Source organism: Rattus rattus, chromosome 6 (assembly GCF_011064425.1).
Source record: "Rattus rattus isolate New Zealand chromosome 6, Rrattus_CSIRO_v1, whole genome shotgun sequence".
NCBI lineage: Eukaryota > Metazoa > Chordata > Mammalia > Rodentia > Muridae > Rattus > Rattus rattus.
In genome coordinates, this window is record NC_046159.1 from 140,507,162 (window position 1) to 140,527,680 (window position 20,519).

The 20,519-nt window shown below is 40.2% G+C and overlaps 1 protein-coding gene across 1 annotated transcript in view; it reads left to right on the plus strand.

Moving 5' to 3' along the window:
• The first annotated feature begins 17,147 nt into the window (after window positions 1-17,147).
• Window positions 17,148-20,519, plus strand: part of Abcb1 (ATP binding cassette subfamily B member 1) — a 77,117-nt gene continuing 73,745 nt past the window's right edge. The window contains exon 1 of the mRNA XM_032907039.1: window positions 17,148-17,237. Coding sequence (XP_032762930.1) covers window positions 17,173-17,237 — 65 coding nt within the window. The 5' untranslated portion in view covers window positions 17,148-17,172. The remainder of the gene's footprint in view (window positions 17,238-20,519) is intronic.

Genomic DNA, 20,519 nt, shown 5'->3' on the forward strand with positions numbered 1-20,519 from the left:
TCCTCCTGTTCTGAAGAAGTAAAATTACAACACATAAAAAAAATCCTCAAGCACAAAATTCCGTAGGTCACAGATTAGCACAAACAACACATTTATGTTTCAATCTTAGAACCAAATTTTAACCTATTAATCCTATAAAAAATACTAGCAAACCTGTCTTAGTTAGGGGTTTTATTGCTGTGAAGAGACACTGTGACTGTGGCAACTCTTGCAATGGGAAACATTTAATTGGGGCTGGCTTACAGTCCAAAAGTTTAGTCCATTATCACCATGATGGGAACTATACAGCACACAGGCGGACGTGGTGCTGGAGAGGTAGTTGGGAGTTTTACAACTGGGTCAACAGGTAGCAAGTAAAGAACCGTAAGCCACAAGGCCTGGTTTGAGATTTTCGAGACCTCAAAGCCTGCCCCAGTAACCCACTCCTGCGACAAAGCCATATCTACTCTAGCAAGGCCACCCCTTCTAGCGGTGCCACTCTCTATGAGTCCATGGAGGCCATTTTCTTTAAAATCACTACAAAAACTAATAATGACATTTTTTAAAGGAGATTTTTCTCTTCAAAATGGTGATTTAATTGTAATGAGACATTGTTACCTTAAAATAATTTTTAAGAAAATTCTTGTGAGATCTATAAAATCAAGAAAATAAAATTTTATTTCAGCAATTATTTACTATATATTAGCACATTTGGTATATGCAAGCTTAACTGTATAAGTATGATCGTAACGATTCTGTCTTGAAATCCCCAAGCTAATTTAATCATATAAATGTGCATATGAATATTTATAAATACATGTACACATACACACACATGTATTTCTACATGAGCTTATATCTACCAAAATCTCTGACTGGTATTCAAAACTTGACTGACTGCATCATTTTACTCAGCCATTTAACCAAGTGTATTTACCTCAGTCAATAACTGAATCAAAGTAAAGGAAACCTGGGCTGATGTGGACAGCGGTGTAACTCCCAGTGCAGAGTGCCTGCCCACAATGACTTGACAGTACTCTGGTGCAGGACTTCGTTAGAGACTTTCACTAGTGACCAGAGGGGCCTTTTTGTTGTTTAGTTTTATTCTGTTGCTGTTTGGCTCTGTGGATAGACACTATTTCTTACCGCACAGCCTGAGCCGTTTCCTGATAACAGGCTGTTAAGAGTGTGCAGTCCTGTAGTAAGCCAAATTGTGATTAAAACCTCTGCTGCTCTATCAGTTTTAGGTCATTAGGCCATGTGCCTTTCCTGGGTGTTTTCTAACTCAGAACAACTGAAGTTCCTGGAAAATTCTCCCTTTGTGTGAGATACTTCACTTGGCACTTATCAAAGCTTTAGAATCCTGGGCCATTATTTTTGATTAAAAGCGCATAGTAAGTTTCAGAAATTACAGTGATTTCCTATATAACTGGGGTTTGTTTGTTTTGCTAGCTAGGGTGTCTCTACATTGCTAATTCCGGTGTGCAAGAGATCCTCATGTGTCAGACTCTCCAATGGTTGAAACTCTATGATCTGTGCTTGTGTCTAAAGGAATGTCTGGGTGCAAATTACCCTGCTTATGGTGGAGTTTTACTTGAGTGACCAATAGCAAACATGTAAGGCCTTGAGCCATTTAAAAATACCACAAAGCCAGCAGATCTCCATTAACTTCTTTTATTAATTACCTTAGTTAAGGTTTCTATTGCTGTGATGAAACACCCAGGTCCAGACCAACTTGGAGAAAAAAGGGTTTATTTGGCTTACATATCCCAGGTCACAGTCCATTAGGGAGGCTAAGGCATGAACTTAGGGCAGAAACCTGGAGGAAGGAATTGAAGCAGGTAAATGGAGGAGTCCTGCTTACTGGCTTACTCAGCCTGCTTTCTTAAATAGTTTAGCACCATCTGCCCAATGCATGCCAGAAACCCCAACCCTGGAGGCAACGGGAGAGACAGACAGATGCCAGAGGTTCTAGCTGGTCAGTGAGTTTAGCCAAGATAGCTATCTGTAGGTTTAGTAAGAGATCCTGTCTCAAAAACAAGATAAACAATCCAGGAAAGGCATCCTGACATCAACCTCTGGCCCCCATGTGTGCCCATGGGTGAGTGCACTCATCACACAAATACATACATACATACATACACAAACACACACACACACACACACACACACACACACACACACACAGAGAGAGAGAGAGAGAGAGAGAGAGAGAGATGCTGCTCTCTTTAAAACTTGATACATTATTACTGTGCAATGGCGAACATGCTAATTTACTAGTTCAGAGTACTCATTTGCTAGTTAATTTACTACGAACATAGTTATTAAGAAAGTCACACATGGGGATAATTGTTAGGCTCTTCCTCTTCCGCTTAAAAGGTACGGTTAGTTTTGCGTTATTCCCTCGGTTGCCATCCCCACAGTCTGGACAGTTTTATAGATCTTCTCCTTCTATAGTTTATATTCAGAAATCGTTTTTCAGTGTAGAATTAATTATATCCTGTCAAGTTTCCAAACTGGAGAATCCAGCATGACCTCTTTGCTCGTGTGCTTTATTGTGTTTAATTAGTAGGCTATTTAAACAACTATTACACAAATTTGTAGCCTGTGTTTGAGAGCATGTAAGACCAAATACAGAATCGTGGTAAGATTGTGTAATTCTGCTGTGCCCAAAGCTGTGTTTTCTCTCTCCTCCAGAGTTAAAGTCAAAGTCCTTGCAATGACGGACCATCCCTTCTCCCATATCCCTGCTCCTGCTCTTTCTTTCTCCTTTGTCATTCTGCTCCATCCACTCTGGCTTTCCACTCATCCTTGAATATAACTCGGATGCTGTTACCTCAGGGCTGTCTAGTCTAGATACCAGAGGATTCATTCTTTTATTTCCAGAAGGTCACTTACTCTGGTACACACACTTTAAATTGCAAACATCTTTCCTCTTTGTTTTAAAATTAAAATATAATTACATCATTTCCTCCTTTCCTTTCCTCCCTCCAACTCTCCAACCCATCCCCCTTGCTCTCTCTCAAATTCATGGCCTCTCTCTCTCTCTCTCTCTCTCTCTCTCTCTCTCTCTGTGTGTGTGTGTGTGTAAAATGTAGTGTACAGTGTGTACTGTGTGTGTGTATTCCTAAGTATATATACTGAATAGTTTTATGTGTCAATTTGATACAAGCTGGAGTTATTGCAGAGAAAGGAGCCTCCCTTGAGGCAATGCCTCCATGAGATCCAGCTGTAAGGCATTTTCTCAATTAGTGATCAAGGTTGGGAGGGCCCATTATGGGTGGTGCCATTGCTGGGTTGATGGTTTTGGGTTCTATAAGAAGCAAGCCAGTAACACCCCTCAGCGACCTCTGCATCAGCTCCTGTTTCCTGACCTACTTGAATTCCAGTCCTGACTTCCTTTGGTGAGGAACAGCAATGTGGAAATGTTAGCTAAATAAATCCTTTCTTCCCTGTGATGGTTTGTTTATACTAGGTCCAAAGAGTGACACTATTAGAAGGTGTAGCCCTGTGTAGAGTAGGTGTGGCCTTGTTGGAGTAGGTGTGTCACTGTGGATGTGGGCCTTAAGACCCTCATTCTAGGGGCCTGGAAGCCAGTATTCTGCTAGCGGATAAAGATGTAGAACTCTCAGCTCCTCCTGCACCACGCCTGCCTGGATGTTGTTATGTTCCTGCCTTTATGATAATGAACTGAACCTCTGAACTTGTAAGCCAGCCTCAATTAAATGTCCTTTTAAGAGTAGCCTTGGTCATGGTGTCTGTTCACAGCAGTAAAACCCTAATAAGATACTCCCAACTTGCTTCTTGGTCATGATACTTATGCAGGAATAGAAACCCTAAGACAGTACATAAGTGCAACTTATTCAATTTTTAGAATGTTACTTATATGTATATGATTTCAGGACTGAGCACTTGATGTTGGATAACCAGTTGGACCTTTTCCCTGGGAAAGCGTATTTCTCCTAGTCTTAGCATTCTTTAGTTGCCTCTATCTCTTTGTATAGGGTTAAGGCCCCTTCCATGTTTGAATGTCGATGGGCATCATCCTTGTTTAGGCAACCACGTTGATGATATTTCATGGGTGTAGTTTCCTTGATGTTTCTAGGAGACTCAATTCCACAGCAAACTTACTGCTCTTCTAGCCTATACAATCTTTCTACCCCGTCTTCAGCTATGATCCCCAAGCCTTAGTTGTGTCATAGATTTATCACTGGGGGTTGGACATCACACAGTCACTTGTTCTTGGCGCTTTGATCAGTTGTGATTTTCTATAATGGTCTCAGTATGTTGTAAAAAAAGATGTTTCCTTGATGAGCGGGGAGATGTATCTGTGGGTCTGACAGTAAATAGTTAGGATGTACTGGTTTAGTAACATGGTAGTTATAGGCTCTTCTCCAAGACCCTTGACTGCAATAGCCTTGGGTAGTTGACTAGGTTTCCAGTACAAGGCGTATTACCTTTTCCTGTTGAGCAGGCCGATTAGAAAGCTACTGGTTACTCCCAGGTCTATGTGCCACTGTTGCACCCTTAGGTTACTGTGCTGTGTTGGTCATTGTTGTAGTTCATGGGCATCATACCTAGGTAGGACTATTGGTTGCTGCCCCCTATATACCATGAAAGTTAATCCTCAGAAAGGATGCTTTCAGGTCAGATCCAGTTCAGGTCCACAGGGTGGGTCGTATGTCCAAAGTACATGGCGTCTTCAGAAATAGGGGCTTCCTTTCAATCTTGACAGGTAGCCAAGGCAACAACAATAGTCTATAATGTTTTGGGAATCTCTTAGACAATCCTGAGCTTCAAAAGGAATCTTCCAGTGTTTGGTTTTAGGGCTTATCTATCATCTTGCATAAACATGAAACTACCAGAAGAAAATATAGGCATTACCATGTTGGAAGTATATGTAAGAATGGAATGGATGTAGAAAAGAACTTTCTTTTTTTTCTTTTTTCTTTTTTTAAATTTTCCTTTTTTTTCTTTTATTGAATATTATTTTATTTACATTTCAAATGTTATTCCCTTTCCCAGTTTCCCATCCATAAGCTCCCTATCCCCTCTCCCCTTCTTCTATAAGGGTGTTCCCCTTCCCATTCACCCTCCTTAGCTCCCCCACCCCGACATTCCCCTACACTGGGGGTCCAACCTTGGCAGGACCAAGGGCTTCTCCTTCCATTGGTGCCCAACAAGGCCATCCTGTGCTACATATGCAGTTGGAGCCATGAGTCTGTCTATGTGTACTTTCTGGGTAGTGGTTTAGTTCCTGGGAGTTCTGGTTGGTTGGCATTTTTGTTCTTATGGGGTTGTAAGCCCCTCCAGCTCCTTCAATCCAGAAAAGGGCTTTCTAATGAAAATGGGAGGAGCTAGAAGAGATTATATTGAATGAGGTAACCCAGATCCAGAAAGACCATTGCATGGTCTCTTATCTGCAGTTCCTACATGTGCTCCCAGAACTGATTCAGGAGGAGAGACAGGAGAATGAGAAATGCTCCGGACCCAGTTAAAAGAAGAAAGGACATGCATCATCTCTTCACAAACACTAAACGGGAAGAAGGGCATTATTGGTTTTAGATAGATAGGTACCACAGGAGGTTCTTTTTCAAGGGCTCCTTAAGTAGAATGTTCACCCTTGAACATAAGAAAAATACCACTTCAAGCAAAGAGTACAGCTGACATTAACAGAGAAGCACAGAGGATATTAGAGCTGCAGTTAGACAAATAACACTGGGTCACTTGCTTTTTGTCTCCGGTATACGGGAAATGACAGTTTTATTGGTTATTTTAAAACCTTAAGGTTTTAAAGAAGAGAGGGCTGTTTGCGGGATGCAGCAAGACACTAAACCACATGGTGGCCTCTCTGTCCTTCCTTTAAGCTCTCAGGGATGGCTTACTAAGCAAGGAAGGGTTTGCAAAAGAGCCGTGATCAGTTCATATAGAGATTGGCCTACATGCTATTTTCTCTTTTTTCTTTTCCCTGGCTAATGGAAACCAAACTTCAGGAGTCATTGTGTATCGTGCAAAAGAGTTCAGAGTACCATTTAGGTTCGTAGGTGTCACTGGAACTTTTCATGGCTAGATTTATCTGTCTAGTAATGTAAGAAAGGCTTAATTTTGAACAAGAAAGGAACTGAAATAACAAGCATGGGGTCCAATAAAGTAGATTGTTCTAGAAAACTTTCTATGTATACTTACTTAATTACTTATATAATTACTCCCATGCCTGTTACCCTTCAGCCAACTAGACATACTGCACACCTTAATTCAGTCAGTGTTTATAAGGACCTGTACTGTGTACACAGACTTTTAAGGATTATAAAACTGGACTGAGTTATAGTGTGACAGATAAGAAACAAATAAAAACAAAAAGACAAAGAGCTGAGTCATAACACATCTTAGTATGTTTTATGTTAGATTGCAACATTCTGTTTACTCAACAAACACCTTGACTATCTTTAGTCTTATATTTTGTGATACAAGGTCTCTCGTGGACTTTGAAATGCCATAAACTAAGAAATGTTGTAACTGTGAAACATAAGTATCACTCTTTATTTTTCATTTCTTAAGTTTTTGGTTTAGGGCAGAAATCTAGCTTCATAATGTAAAAGTATTTAGAACTGTTTGGTAAAAATCAAAAGACAATGAAAAGAAAAGATAATTAAGTATTATCATGAACCTCAGGAAAAACTGTATAGAAATGAAAATTTCTTAGAAAATTTCTTAGAAAAGTAGGAACCTTTCTTCGTTGGCAATTTCTTTTTTGTAAACTCTGGGTTTGCCAAGGAAAATTAGACTTTATATCTGAATCAAGAAGTTTTTTATAATAATAAGGTCCCTACAATTCAATCAAGCCATTTCTGGAAGATAAGCTGCAAAAGAGCCAAAATAAAAGATAAATCATATATGTATATGTATATCTCACATCTATCTATCTATCTCAATATATATATCTCAATATATATCTCAATATATATATATCTCAATATATATATATCTCAATATATATATATATATAATCACTGAGCATTGATTCCACTGATAAAAATTGCCCTTTACTCTGAAGAGCTAAGGTAAAGTTTGCCTAGTGAACCAGATACTGTAGTGTCTTTGAATTAGTTGATTTTTAAACCTATATGTGATAGATCAGAATGAAATACTCCAGAACATCTTAAGGAACACAATCTCCAGGAGCCAACATACAGGATCAGTATATGTTAAAATAGTTTTTTTTTAATCTAACAGAGGTCTAAGACAAACATATTCTAAACTGAACCACCTCAAAAACTTAGCTGTTTTTCTGTTTTTATTATATTCTGGGGACTCATTCATGTGAGATGGGCCCTTACCTAAAGTATCTTAAATCTCATGATAGCAAGTGATTGCCCGCGATGGTAGTTTATGTATATCTGTAAGTCTTGGTATGTCTATAGGTAGACATTCTACTGAGCTAGACTACTTCACAATCACGAATCAGCACATAAGACATTCTCTTGGTTTATATTTCACAGAACATCAAGGAATATATGACACTGTACAGCGCTGACACTGAGACTAAGGTCCATGCCCTTACTCCCAGACTGCTAGTAATTATACTGTCCTTTTAGAGATGACGACAACATCTTTCTGAGTTTAATTACCAATCTTACCATGCCCCAAGGCCACCTGTAGTTGAGTGAGTAATCTGGTAACTGACTCAGAAACCCGATGATCAAACCATTTTATTATACAATAGTTTATTAATTATGGCAGGCCAATTTTACTTTTGAGAATAGCCAATGCTTGGTCACGATGGTTTGAAGTTTTCATGATACTGAATAGCTTTACTTGGAGTGTTAATGAAGAAAATTTGAAGTCTTTACAACAAAAACGAACACATTTCAAGCCGCAATATTGTCTAAGGGCTTTATTGCTGTGAAGAGACACCATAATCATGACAACTCTTTATGAAGGAAAACATTTAATTGGAATCGGGTTCCAGTTCAGAGGTTTAGTCATTATCGCTATGGTAGGAAGTATGCTGGAGAGCGGGCAGACATGGTGCTGGAGAAGGAGATGAGAACCCTCTGCGTCAGCAGCAGAAAGAGCCACTAGGCCTGGCTTGAGCTTCTGAAAGCTCAAAGCCCACCCCTCAGTGACACACTTCCTCCAGGAAGACCGCATCTGCTCCAACAAGGCCATACCTCCAATAATGCCACTTCTTATGAGTCTATGGGGGACATTTTCATCCAAACCACCATAAATATTGATACATTTAAATGAATTCTAAATGATTCGAGGAAAATGTCAAAAGTAGAAATTTAGGCTCTAGATGGTTCTGCACTTAAATACTATGTTTCAAATAACTCTCTCTCTCTCTCTCTCTCTCTCTCTCTCTCTCTCTCTCTCTCTCTCTCTCATGTGTGTGCATGTGTGTACAAGAGTGCATGTGTTGAATAACAAGTAAGAGAAGAATGACGGGGTTAGGAGAGAAGATAGTCACAACGCACAGCAAAACTTCCATGGTTTAGCTAAATATTACTGTGTATGTGTCTTGAAAGAAGAAGGTGAGAAACAGACTAAAGTGAGAGAGTCAAGAGCAGGAGGATCATATAGGGCTTTGCAATTTAACTTGAGAACAAGAAGCCATAGCTCAAGAAGCGTGATATGGTATTGTGTGTATAACTTCCACTATTGTGAAGAGAAAGAATTAGAAGACTATAGGGGATGTAAGGAGAGTGGTATTGTAATTTTCCCATTTTAAGACTGAATTTCACTGTGTAGGTCAGACTGGACTAGAAATGTAGATCTTCCTGCCTTTACCTCCTACATATTGGAATTATAGGCATGTCTCACCATTGCTAGCTATGATAGTCTTAAAGTAGCCCAAAAAAGCATGTTGGTTATAATGGTTTAGACAAGATTATGGCCATTATTTTAAAAGATAGTGGGTTCTAATTGAATGTACAGAATGTGAAAGAAAAGAGGAGTTAAGGATCCTGATAGCAGGCAGATGATGCTGTCATGTGTTTATAGGTACATGCTAAAAGAGAAGCATGGTTTGGGACAGAATCAAGGGTTCTCTTTGGGAAGGTTCAATGTGCATTCCATTGTCCCACCCCAGCAGCAATTTCCACAGTATGACTTTGTTCAGGGAGAGGTGTGCAGCACATACATGAAGACATGTGTGCAAGTGGCACATGTGCATACATGTGTAGAATCCAGAGGTCAGGGAGCACATGTATGTGCGTGCATGTAGAACACAGAGATTGGTGTTGGATGCTTTTCTACATTGCTCTCTAGCTTATTTATAGAGACAAAGTGTTTCACAGAACCTGAAGCAAGCTGAATCAGCCAGACTAGTGGGCCACCAAGCCCCGGGAAGTTCTCTTGTCTTTGCTTTCCCAGTCCAGGAATGTTAGGTGTGCACGCTACACTTAGCTTTCTTACACGAGTGTTGGGGACCAAGCTCAGGACCTCATGCTTGCGCAGCAAACACTCCTGACTGGGGCATTCTTCTAGCCATATATATCATGACTTCTACATTATATCGCTTTAAACAACAAGGGGGTTGATGGAAGAGGAAGAAAAGTTGACTCTAGAATAAAATTTGTCCTTGCTGTGTTATGAGATGGCAATGATGGAGGATATTTGATCACATTGGGAATCCTGAGATTGTGTAATTTACTGAAAAACCCTGTTTCTAGTTGTGGTATGTCTCAGCCCTTAACACACACCTTTAACCCCCCTGGCCAGAATACAGACACACTCTTAGTACAAATCTTTAATCTCAGACAATGTAGGTAAAGTTAGTTGTAGAAGGAAGCACCCACGTTTGAAAGTGATGTCTAATTGAGTGGCAGACAAGGTGACAAATCAGAGAAAGATTTGGCAGAAGAAGATATGGCCAACTCTTAGGAGATATGAGAGGAAAGGGAAGCTACTTGAGGGGCAGTTCAGAGAAAGGAGGAGACAATTTTGCCAGGACAGTTATCAAGAGACAGATTGAAGAGAGAACAAGCTAGACACAGGTAAAGACAAAATGAGAAGGAACCAGAATATTAGAATACATCACCAGAGGTAATATGAGATCAAGCAGAGCAATTCAGGAGAAACCAAGAGAAGCCAGATTGGATCAGTCAGCCTGGACAGAAGTTTGAGCCAGAGCAGCTGAATTGAATCAGCCAGCCAGAGTTCAGGAAGAGTAAGAAGGGGTGAGCTTATTCTGCAGTAAGTCTCAATGGCTGAAAACATTCTAGGCCTAGATTAGATTCTATGGAGGCTAGAAGCTTCCAGGACAAGGCCTAAGTTACAGACAGACGCAGTAAGCCTCCAAGACAGCAATTACAACAGGAGATAAAAGATACCTTTATGTGGCTGTAAGGACAACGTGACAAATTTGATGAGAACTATTTGATTGTATACTATATGGTGGTCAAGTAAAATAAAAAAGAACGAAGTTTAGTGTGACATTAGAATGTCAACTGTAAAATTAAGCTTCTTCCTACATAAACACTGTAGCTTGATAAGTGGTGAGTAGGACTACAATCACAACAAAGTTTTGCACTGTGCCAAACAATAGAGACCTCACATCCAAATATTTGGCAGAATTATGGCGTTTCCCTCTTGGAAAGATAAGCATCACAATTTATCCATGACCTCAGAAAAGTCACAGGATAAATGAAATCATTTATTTTCGAGTAGTGGTTAACATCATCCTATATTTCCTATGTTAATATTATTTTATCTTAGAGATAACATCACTTGATTGTCTGGGAGTTTGAATCCTAGGTACATAAGGGACAGACACTAGAAAGGCAAACATATTGTCAGCCTTATGGTGACTCTTCTTGTACTGACATCATTTCTAGGGGATCCTGAGGAGTGGCAAGGCAGATGGGCTGGCCTGTTTGGTCAATGGCAAAAGTAAAGTCAAGACGAGAGAAACTGGATGTGGAAAGGAAACAGCTGCAGAATGGAGCTGCCCTGTCCCTTCACCACGTACCCCACATTTGCCAGGTTCACACCTGCCCATTAGAACATCAAGCGCTAAGACAAACCCTAGGTCATTGATAATATAGCCATCTTTGTATCAGGCTGGGTAGCATTGGTTCTTCAACATTTCAGAGACTTAGCTCAGCAGAGACTTAGCAGAACTGTGTAAGGACTCTATGGGTTTCTTTTTCCCCAAGCCCAAGCATCTAGAAACACTTGTATGTGAGAAACATCTTCTAGTAGAACCCAGGCTAAACAAAGTTAAGGGTTCAGTTTTGAAGATTTCCAAAATCTTACCTGCGCCCCTCAAAACTGCCCACAGCTCTTTCCTATCTTGATTAAGTGCTACTTCCTCAACCTGACCATACTATTTAAATTTGTCATCTTTATCTACCTTCAACTGCCAGCCCTCTTCCCCTCGCTTGTCCCCAGAGCACTTTCCACCTTTGAACACACTGAATAACTTATTAAACTTCAGTCTCGCTGCCTAGACGCACGAGCTGATATATCCAAGCAGTTTTTGTTTGTATCGTGTTACACATGCTGTGCACTCTAGGCTGGTACATAAAATCTAGGAGATACTCAGTTATTAACGTTGTTGAATGAATAAGTGAAGTCCTCCTATAAACTTTTTAAAAAAAGCATTTACTAACAAGTTGCTATTGTAAAATGAACCACAACCAACAATGAATCCATATCTTAGAACAATTTTCACTTATGAAAATATATTTTAAATAGACATATCATCCAAATAATACCAAAAAAATGGAAAATAAGTAAATGAACTCACGCTGGCTTACTGAACTGATTTCACCTCACTCTCAAGAGAAAGTTCATCTGAGATTAGGCAAGTTCAAAGTCTACAAGCCATAAAGCAATTGAAAAAAGCTAAACAGGAAATGATGCTTTTTTATGAGCCTTGTCAAGAGTAAAAAAGTAACTCTCAAAGATAATGTTATATTTATATCAGGAGTTTCTTAGTGCTGATGTCTGAGGGTAAAAGGTTTGCCTATAAACTAAGATAAAAAAGAAAGAGACACATGCTAGGATTGCTACAACTTTAATATCTAAGGAAAGATGCTTTAGGAGTCCCCTGAGGATAAATTTGCTAAGGGTGTTAAGAAAACTATATTACTTATTTATCATGATTTTTGTGACATGGTCCTTCTATGTATCCAGAGCAGCTTTGAGCTGTTGTTTTGTTTGTTTTTTGTTTGTGTGTGTATGTGTGTGTGTGTGTGTGTGTGTGTGTGTGTGAGAGAGAGAGAGAGAGAGAGAGAGAGAGAGAGATGGAGAGAGAGAGAGAGAGAGAGAGAGAGAGAGAGAGAGAGAGAGAGAGATTCTTTGTGTAGTTCTGGTTGATCTGGAATACACTCTGTAGCTCAGGATGGCCTCAGACTCAAAGGTTTGCATGCCCCTGACTTCTGAGTGCTGGGATTTAAGGCATCCACCACCACTAACCAGCTGACTTTGAACTCTTAGATCTTGAATTTACCTCCTAAATATTACAACTGTGCACAACCCAGCTCATATCTCATTTTAAATTGAAACACTTAATTAAATTACATACTAGTATCGCTATTACATTAATAGCGGTACCAACACAAATAACCTACCCGAGAATTTAACCATTCAGGTACTGAACAACTGCTTTTCCATTCAATGAGTTATATTACAAAAGGTGAATTTGAGTTTCAAGAAAAATAATGTTTCCAGTGTTGGATAACCATAGTTACCCAGTCTCTTGCCAGTTGCCCGAACTATCGAAACTAAGGTGCAAGGATCAATAGAATCAATGAGTTCGAGGCACTGAAAGACCAGAGACCCTTGAATTTAGGACATCATATTTACTTTCAGTGTCCTTCAGGGCCCCTTGCAGGCATTCCAACTTTATGCTTGAGTCTTTACGTTTCATTTGTCTTGGTGTCCATTGGTCATCTTTCTTAGGGAATGTACACAATCACACGCTTTATACGGGCCATTTTCTAAACCGTGCCCTACTTGTTCCTCAGAGACATAGATCATCTTATTGTCTTGCTAAACAATGTTGAAGTCTATGCTTTGAGAGGGTGAGTAACTCATCAAGAGGTATCCAGCAATAAATAATGAGACTGGATTAGGCCTCCCTCACCCCCCACTTCATTCTCTCCCAACCCCTACTGCAAAAGCCTTACTCCTTTATTCTTTCTTCTTCTTGTCAGTCACTTGGAAGAAGACGGTGCCTCCCTGTGTGTGTGGGGGTGGGGTGAGTAGAGGGGGTGGGTGACACTAATGGAGTTTAAAAGAGAGTGGTAGAGGGTCTTGGAGGAGATGCTTGGTGGTGGAAGAATCCCCAGAGCTTCCTAAGGATGGTGCAATGGTACAGGCAGGTGGTGACCTACTAGTTCAACTTCAGTATAATACCCTTAGCACATGGTATTTCTAATAAGAAGATATGAGGCACAGATAATAAAACAAAAACCATTCTCATATAAAATACCAGTAAGTATCAAATTAAAAGTAAAAGTAAAATTATCAAATTTGAAGTAGGTAAAGGGATTTCTACCCAGAGCATGTTAATAAAGCACTTAATTTTAAATTAAGCTCTTTAATTGTTATCATCATTTTACCTGAGCTACGATTGTTGAATTATAGGCTAAATGATAGATAATTTCTTTAGAAATTACCAAGTTTAAAAGTTTAGGTTTCTTTAACTAAAAGAAAGATTACATTTATTTGTGTGTGTGTGAATTCATATAAAGGTCAGAGGACAACATGGGAGAGTCTCTTCTATCGTACGTGTTCTGGGAAATCAACTTACGTTGTCAGCCTTGATGGAAAGTACCTTTATCCACTGAGAAATGTTGCCAACCCGAGTTAGGAGTTTTCTAACGTGGAATTTTAAAAAGCAATCGGATGGTGTAATCTAACCTGAGTTTGGTATAGTCATTCAATGTCCTTGCTGTGTGTACCTCACACATAAAATTCAGTTATGCATAAGTGGGTGGGTGCTGTAATATTGTGGCTTTTTTATTGTCACACAAGTGAATCATTTGTTTTGCAGTGATCCTGTTATGGTCTTTCTCAGCCTCAAGTCAAATAAGTTCATCAAGGTGTTCCTCCTTCAGCCTAGATTACGTTTGGATTTGCAGTAGATAAATAGAAGGGTTAGAAGGAAAGAAAGTTCTTATAGGAACCAAGGAAAGATGCATTCACAAGAAGGTCGCAAGAAGAAGAGCTGGAATAATTAGAAATCTTAGGAGAAAGCATGTTAGTTTTACATCACTGTGACAAAATATCTCAGAGAAACAAAACCAAAGAAGAAGAAGTTTATTTTGATTTGTGATTTCAGAAATGTCGGGTCCATAGGCTGGAGGGAGGTAGATCATCATAGCTGGGATCAGGTGGCAGAGAATGGTACATAAACACACCATGGCAGTTAAGAATCGAGGGGCAGTGGAGGGAGACCAGGACAAGATATAATTTCTCAGGACAGACCCCTAAAGACCTCCCTTGATCTAAGTCTGACCCTCTAAATTTAAGCTAAATTCTAATAGCCCACCACAGTAGAATTATTCAGTGGGCCCATCCGCTGATTGGGTTAGAGTCCAATGACCCAACCACATTCCCTAAAGCCCAACCTCTAAATCCTACCGCCTTGGGTCTAGGTCTTCAGAACGAAGAGATTTACATGTAGAAAAGCAGAGTGCCCACAGCAACAACACACAGCACCTGAGAGATACAGTGAATTAGTTGAAATGAATTGAGCCTGGATGTTTGGGGGAGATGGTTTAAAGAAGTGAGGTTGAAAGTCAGTAAAAAGAAATACTATATTACCATCCTTAAAACCTAGTAAATTATTAGAGGTAAAATATTAGACTTAATGTAGTTCTTGGTGGTGGTGGGGCCCATGGTAGCTTTCCTAAAGTTGAATCCTAAGGAGAAGTTTCATGAGACTGGAAAGGGTAGGGAGTAATGTACGATAGCCATGTTCTACAGTGCATTCCATTATGGAAATACATATTGAGTCACTCCTCATCAACCCATCCCCCACTCCCTCTCCCTCCCCCCAAAAGGAAGGCAAGAACAAAAGAGGGATAGTACAGAAGACACTTTTAAGTCCTGGGTCTGATACTTACCAGCTGTGTGGCATTTGACACACAGTGTAGACCTATTTCCTCTGCTGGGAACTAAGAAAAACAAAAACAGTAACAACTTCAGCTGTTCCCGTGGGGATTAAATGAGTTTATCCTTTTGAAGTGTGTGGTGGGGTTTCTTATATAGTGCTTAATGTTAGTTAGTGTTGTTCCTTCAAGTGCATACAGAACCAAATATAGGAGAGATGGGATCTCTAGAGTTGGAAGAATACAGAAACAGCAGAAGCATAAACACGACTAGAAATGCTTAAGATGACATATATATGCCCCCAATAGACCACAGGTGCCATACATGAGCACAGCCAATTAGAAAAGAGACCCCCCCCCAAAAAAAACACTATTGACCTATTAGAAAGTCTGTAACAGTAGTAAGGTTTTTCTTTAAAATCAATTACATGTCCCCTCCTAAAAGAGTTAAAACAAGGACATTTTTGAGTAAAAAGTAGAAAAAAAAATATGACTTTGAAATCTATCAAGAATCTTTTTCCTTGATACTTGCAACAAGTCCAGAGGCATAGATGTAAGTCAGACACTGCAAATCAGAGGTCACAAAACAGCTATGCTGGGTTTGGGGATTTAGCTCAGTAGTAGGGCGCTTGCCTAGCAAGCGCAAGCCCTGGGTTCGGTCCCCAGCTCCGAAAAAAAAAGAAAAAAAAAAAACAACAAAAAAACAAAACAGCTGTGTTGTACAAAAGAATGAAAACACTTGGAGGAGTTCAAACCGATCTTTGAATCTGACCTGGAAAGACTGCAGTTACTTCTGGTCGGTTTGAAGAAAGTCTCAGGAAGAGTATAAAATGTAAACACAGAAAGCGACTGCAGTAATGTGTTGAAAGTTATGTTTTTAATAATCCCAATTGAACTGTAAGAATTTCAAATGCCTTGGAAGAACTTGGATATTGGTTTGATAGCTAAAAGTTCAAAATATTACATATTTTTAAATACCACTTTTACACTGAAATGCCCCATTTGTATACTGGAAATTGTCCTCTTTCTATATATGTTTGTGTTTTTTAATAAAAGGTAAGCCAGTATACCCGAGGAACTGGTGCTCCAAAGAAGGGAAATTTACTGACAGGCAGGGTCTGTACCCATTGTTTAATTGGCTATTAGATGTTATGCATAGAATGCGTGTTTTAACTTGGCCATACGCAGAGGACCAAGTGCCGTTCTTCAAATGCACAACTCTATACATACACACACACACACACACACACACACACACACACACACACACACACACACACAAGTGTGGCCGTGTAGAGATGCGACTCTTGCAAGTGTCTCTGATGACTCGGGGATGTGAGTCTGTCTAATTGACCTTTGCGAGGTGAAACCAGGCTGCACATTTCTTCTACAAATCCAACCTGTTTCGCAATTACTCCAGCATAATACTTGAGTCAGGCTGGGCTGGGAGCTGGTTAACCTCCTGGTCAAACTCACTGCCTGGGCGGGACTGCGCCTGGGCGTAGGTTGAGCTCACTAAGTTTCCTCTCCTGTCATCAGAAAGCCCAGGCACAGTCGAACAGCGGTTTCCAGAAGCTGCTGATCCCATCTTCCAAGGCTCAGCTCAACTCAGAGCCGCTGCTTCTTCCAAAGTGTACATCTTGGCGGACTTTACGGAGGAAATCGGAAAGTAGAGACAAGTGAGGTAGGCATTTCCTAGGAAGGGTCGGGTGCTCCGGGGAGCCTGAGCCTGGTTCAGGTGGCAGGGTCCTCTTGGGGACCGAGTGGCGACAGCCACAAGTCGCTCCAGGAGCTCCCGCAGCAGCCCCCAGCCTGGTGTTTACAGAGCCAGTCCTGCGCTGTGCATCCTGCTGCCCAGCTCACAGCCGCGGGCGGTGGAGGAGCGCACGGGGGCGGAGGGGACCCAGCAGGGTGGGATGGCTGGATCCAGGGCAGAGCACCAGGTCTATGCGGGTGACACATTTCCCCGGGATTCCCCGGGGAGAGTTACTTCCAGACCCGGCCGCTGGAGCATCAGGGCGGGGCCCCTCATCACCACTGGGCTCCTTGGGGCAGTGAGCTCTGCCTAGGCTCTGGTTCCCGCGGCCATGTGTTTGGCTGATGAACTGTGGTTTATCCCCAGGTCGTGATGGAGCTCGAAGAAGACCTTAACGGAAGAGCAGACAAGAACCTCTCAAAGATGGGCAAAAAGAGGTAGCCAGATTGTTTCACTTTCGTACTTTACATAGCTTGTACATTTGGGCAATTAGTTTGTAGCCTCTAGCACTGTACTATTTCAGTCTTCAGAAATGTAAACCAGCCTCTGCTTGGAGCAGTCCTTCAGATGTGTGTGACAGAAAGAGGCTCCTGTTCAGCCTCTACACCCGCCGTTGCTCCCTCACATCCGTTTAGTTTTATGACCCCAGCTTTATGAGCGCTGTCGTTCACTCACTCACGCACCTGAGCATATGCTGCTTGGGCTCTCGCTGTGGTCTATTATCTTGCTTCCAATAGAGCAACTCTATAGATATCACGTTTGTGGCAGAAGAAAAAGAGACCCAAATTGCATTTTGTTTAGCTCTCAATGACTATTTCTATATAAAAAGGTTGTATTACCACAGAAAGAAGCCACATCTTGTTTCCAAATCTCTACAAATGCTGATTACGTGATTAGAACCTCAATGGTGGGGAGAGGTAAGAGAGTTCAAAGGAGCCCGCCTAAAAATTATCATAGGCAATCTTCAGCCCCCATAATGCCCTTATTGTTAGCCTACCTCTATGTCTGACCTAACATTCCGGTGACTCTTTTAAGTCTTTGAGGCAGTATTAAGCAAAGAGATCACAAGCTTCTTTTAACCCACAAGTTAGGAATGTCACCAGATAGTGTCTGCGACTGAAAGCAGAGGTAACTTGCCTCATCGATGAACCCACCCAACATTTCAAAGTGGCCTTACTTATGACGTTAGAATTCATTTCAGCCCACTAGAAGGGAGAGTAGAAATATGCACTCCAAGAAACAGATCTGGTTTCTAAATACCGTTGCTTGCCCCACACTCTCATCTGTGTTCAGTCCGAAGTACATACAACCATGGGACACCTTTGCCAGTGTCACAACACCATGCCAGAAAAGCCAGTGTCTCAACAAAAGGTGAATTTCTAGATTAAGAGATGGTAAAGAACGTAGCCAGCAGATAATGTTATGTGAGCTCTGACTCAGAGTTCGGCAAAGAAAATAAAAACAACAACAAAAATGGCAGAAAGCACACTTGGAAACTCCATGGGATGGATTTTAAATGATCTCAACATTGAGGTTACATTTCCTAGATATGATAATGAGAGTAGGATATATGAATACTTGGTATTTCCAGCATAATAGTTTGCAGAGTCTTAACAATTGATAACATACACTGTTTGCATGGGTAAATATTGTCAGATGTCATAATTTATGTATCTAGGCGAATTATGTACTAACCTTTACATTTTCCTGTTATTTCACATTTCAGTAATAAAAACTTTATATAATAGTGGAGGGAAGGTAGCCTAATTTTGCCTTTAAAGAATAGTTGAAAGAACTGTGTCCATCACAAACACTTAGACATTTGAGTGTGTGTGAGGCTGTGTGGAAGGAAATGGTAGTGTCTAGTCCTACACAGATCTTCGTTTGGGTACCAATGCCATCTTCCCTGCAGAGTTTAATTCAGAAAGATTTTTTTTTCCATAAGAACTGCTCATCACCACTGATTTGAGGTGTTTTCAATACTTGTGTTTTCTAACATAAGGATCATGAAGAAGCATTTAGTTTAGTTGACAGACAATGCTGTAATGATAATACTCCCTAAGCTGTGTTCATCTGCATACAGTCTTCATCAAAATGGTTTCTTGAGTTTGTTTTATGGTACTGCAGTTCAAAACCAAGGCCCTGAGCTCTACATAAGTGCTCTAATTTGATTTATAAATTGATCTATAAAGTTTTTTTTTAATGATAGGGGTAGAGATTAATCTAGCAGGGATGAGAGTTGGTAGCACATTCTCAAGCCATACTTTTTCTTAAAAGTCTGAAGATGTATCTCGCAGCTTGGAGGTTATTTCTGTAACCCTGGAGTTTAAACCTTGGGCTTTTGTCCCAGCTGTGGGACTTCGCTCTTCTACAGTTTTCTCATCCCTGAAAGAAAGATGAAGTTTGCCTTCCTCAGAATTGTTTATAAATTGTGTGAAGAATGATTACTTAGTGCCTGGGATATGAGGACAACGTCTCCAAGTAGCATCAGTTTTAGAGAATGGAAAAAAAAAACTTAGAACTAAAATTCTGCCATTTACAGTTATTTCTTCTCATCCTGGTTTCTGGGATCCTGACTGATTTTTAGCTGGGGTAGGGTAGAACCGAACCTGAAGATGTTCCTGCTTAGTATGTCCAGTGGCCATCTAAGCCAAATGCAAGTAACCACTGATTTTTTTAGAGAGCTTTTTATTATCACGGAGAAGATGGTTCTGTCCATAAAAGGCATAAGCATTTGAGTGCTAGCCACAAAAAGACACATTAAAAAAGCTAGGCATGCCCTTTGGGTCTGGGGTACTAAGCGGTAATGAGCCACAGTCTAGCCATTTGATCAAGATCCAAATCCAGGGAGCATCTGAAAAGAGTAAAGTGGAGAGCGATTGTGAAAGCTACTGAACGTTGATTCTTTTTAATGTTATTTAGTCAAAAGAAGAACGAAGACAAATTTACTTTTTGAACTTAGAAATATTTGTAAATGCATGGCTTTTCTTTTCTAACAGTGTTTGTACCCGAGAATGTAAGACTTTGTTGTGGCTGGTTTGCTTTTCCCGTCCTAGGTGGCCATTACATGGAGTGAAAATGGGTATTAGTGTGTCATTTGAATCTCGGCTCAAAATAAGAACTGACCCATTATGTCCAAGGACAGCTTTCTGACTAAGAGCATCTTTTCTACGTTGTATTTCTTTTTGTAATGGTTCACTTAACGCCACAGATATCCTCTCTCAATTAGATTTCCTCACAGGGTTATTTAATTACTCTGTTTCTTAGGCTAGGTATATTCAGAATCTGACCATCACTGAGCTTTATTAAGAAAGGGAATGGTTAACAATGATATTCAGTCTGCAGATAGGACATCTATTGTTACAACGATAGTCAAGGTGACCAACCCTAAAAGCATAAATTATTTCATAATTAGAATAAAAATGTAAAACGTCCCATTTAGAGTTTGTTTTTTCTCATTGTAAAGTGTATGTATGTATGTATGAGGAAAACTAAGAAATGCCTAAGGTATGGGGACTATATAAAAATCCCAGTTGCTGTCGATAACCACATAAGTAGATTTCTAAGATATACTTGCATTTAAGCCTCATAAATGTCATACTGTTATGCTTTTATTGGTTAATATAGACATGGATTTTTGTCTTGCCATTTAACAAAAGTGTCTGTAAATTCATTTAGTAATTGTAAGGCTTTGCATAAGGTTTTTAAAGTTTCGTGTA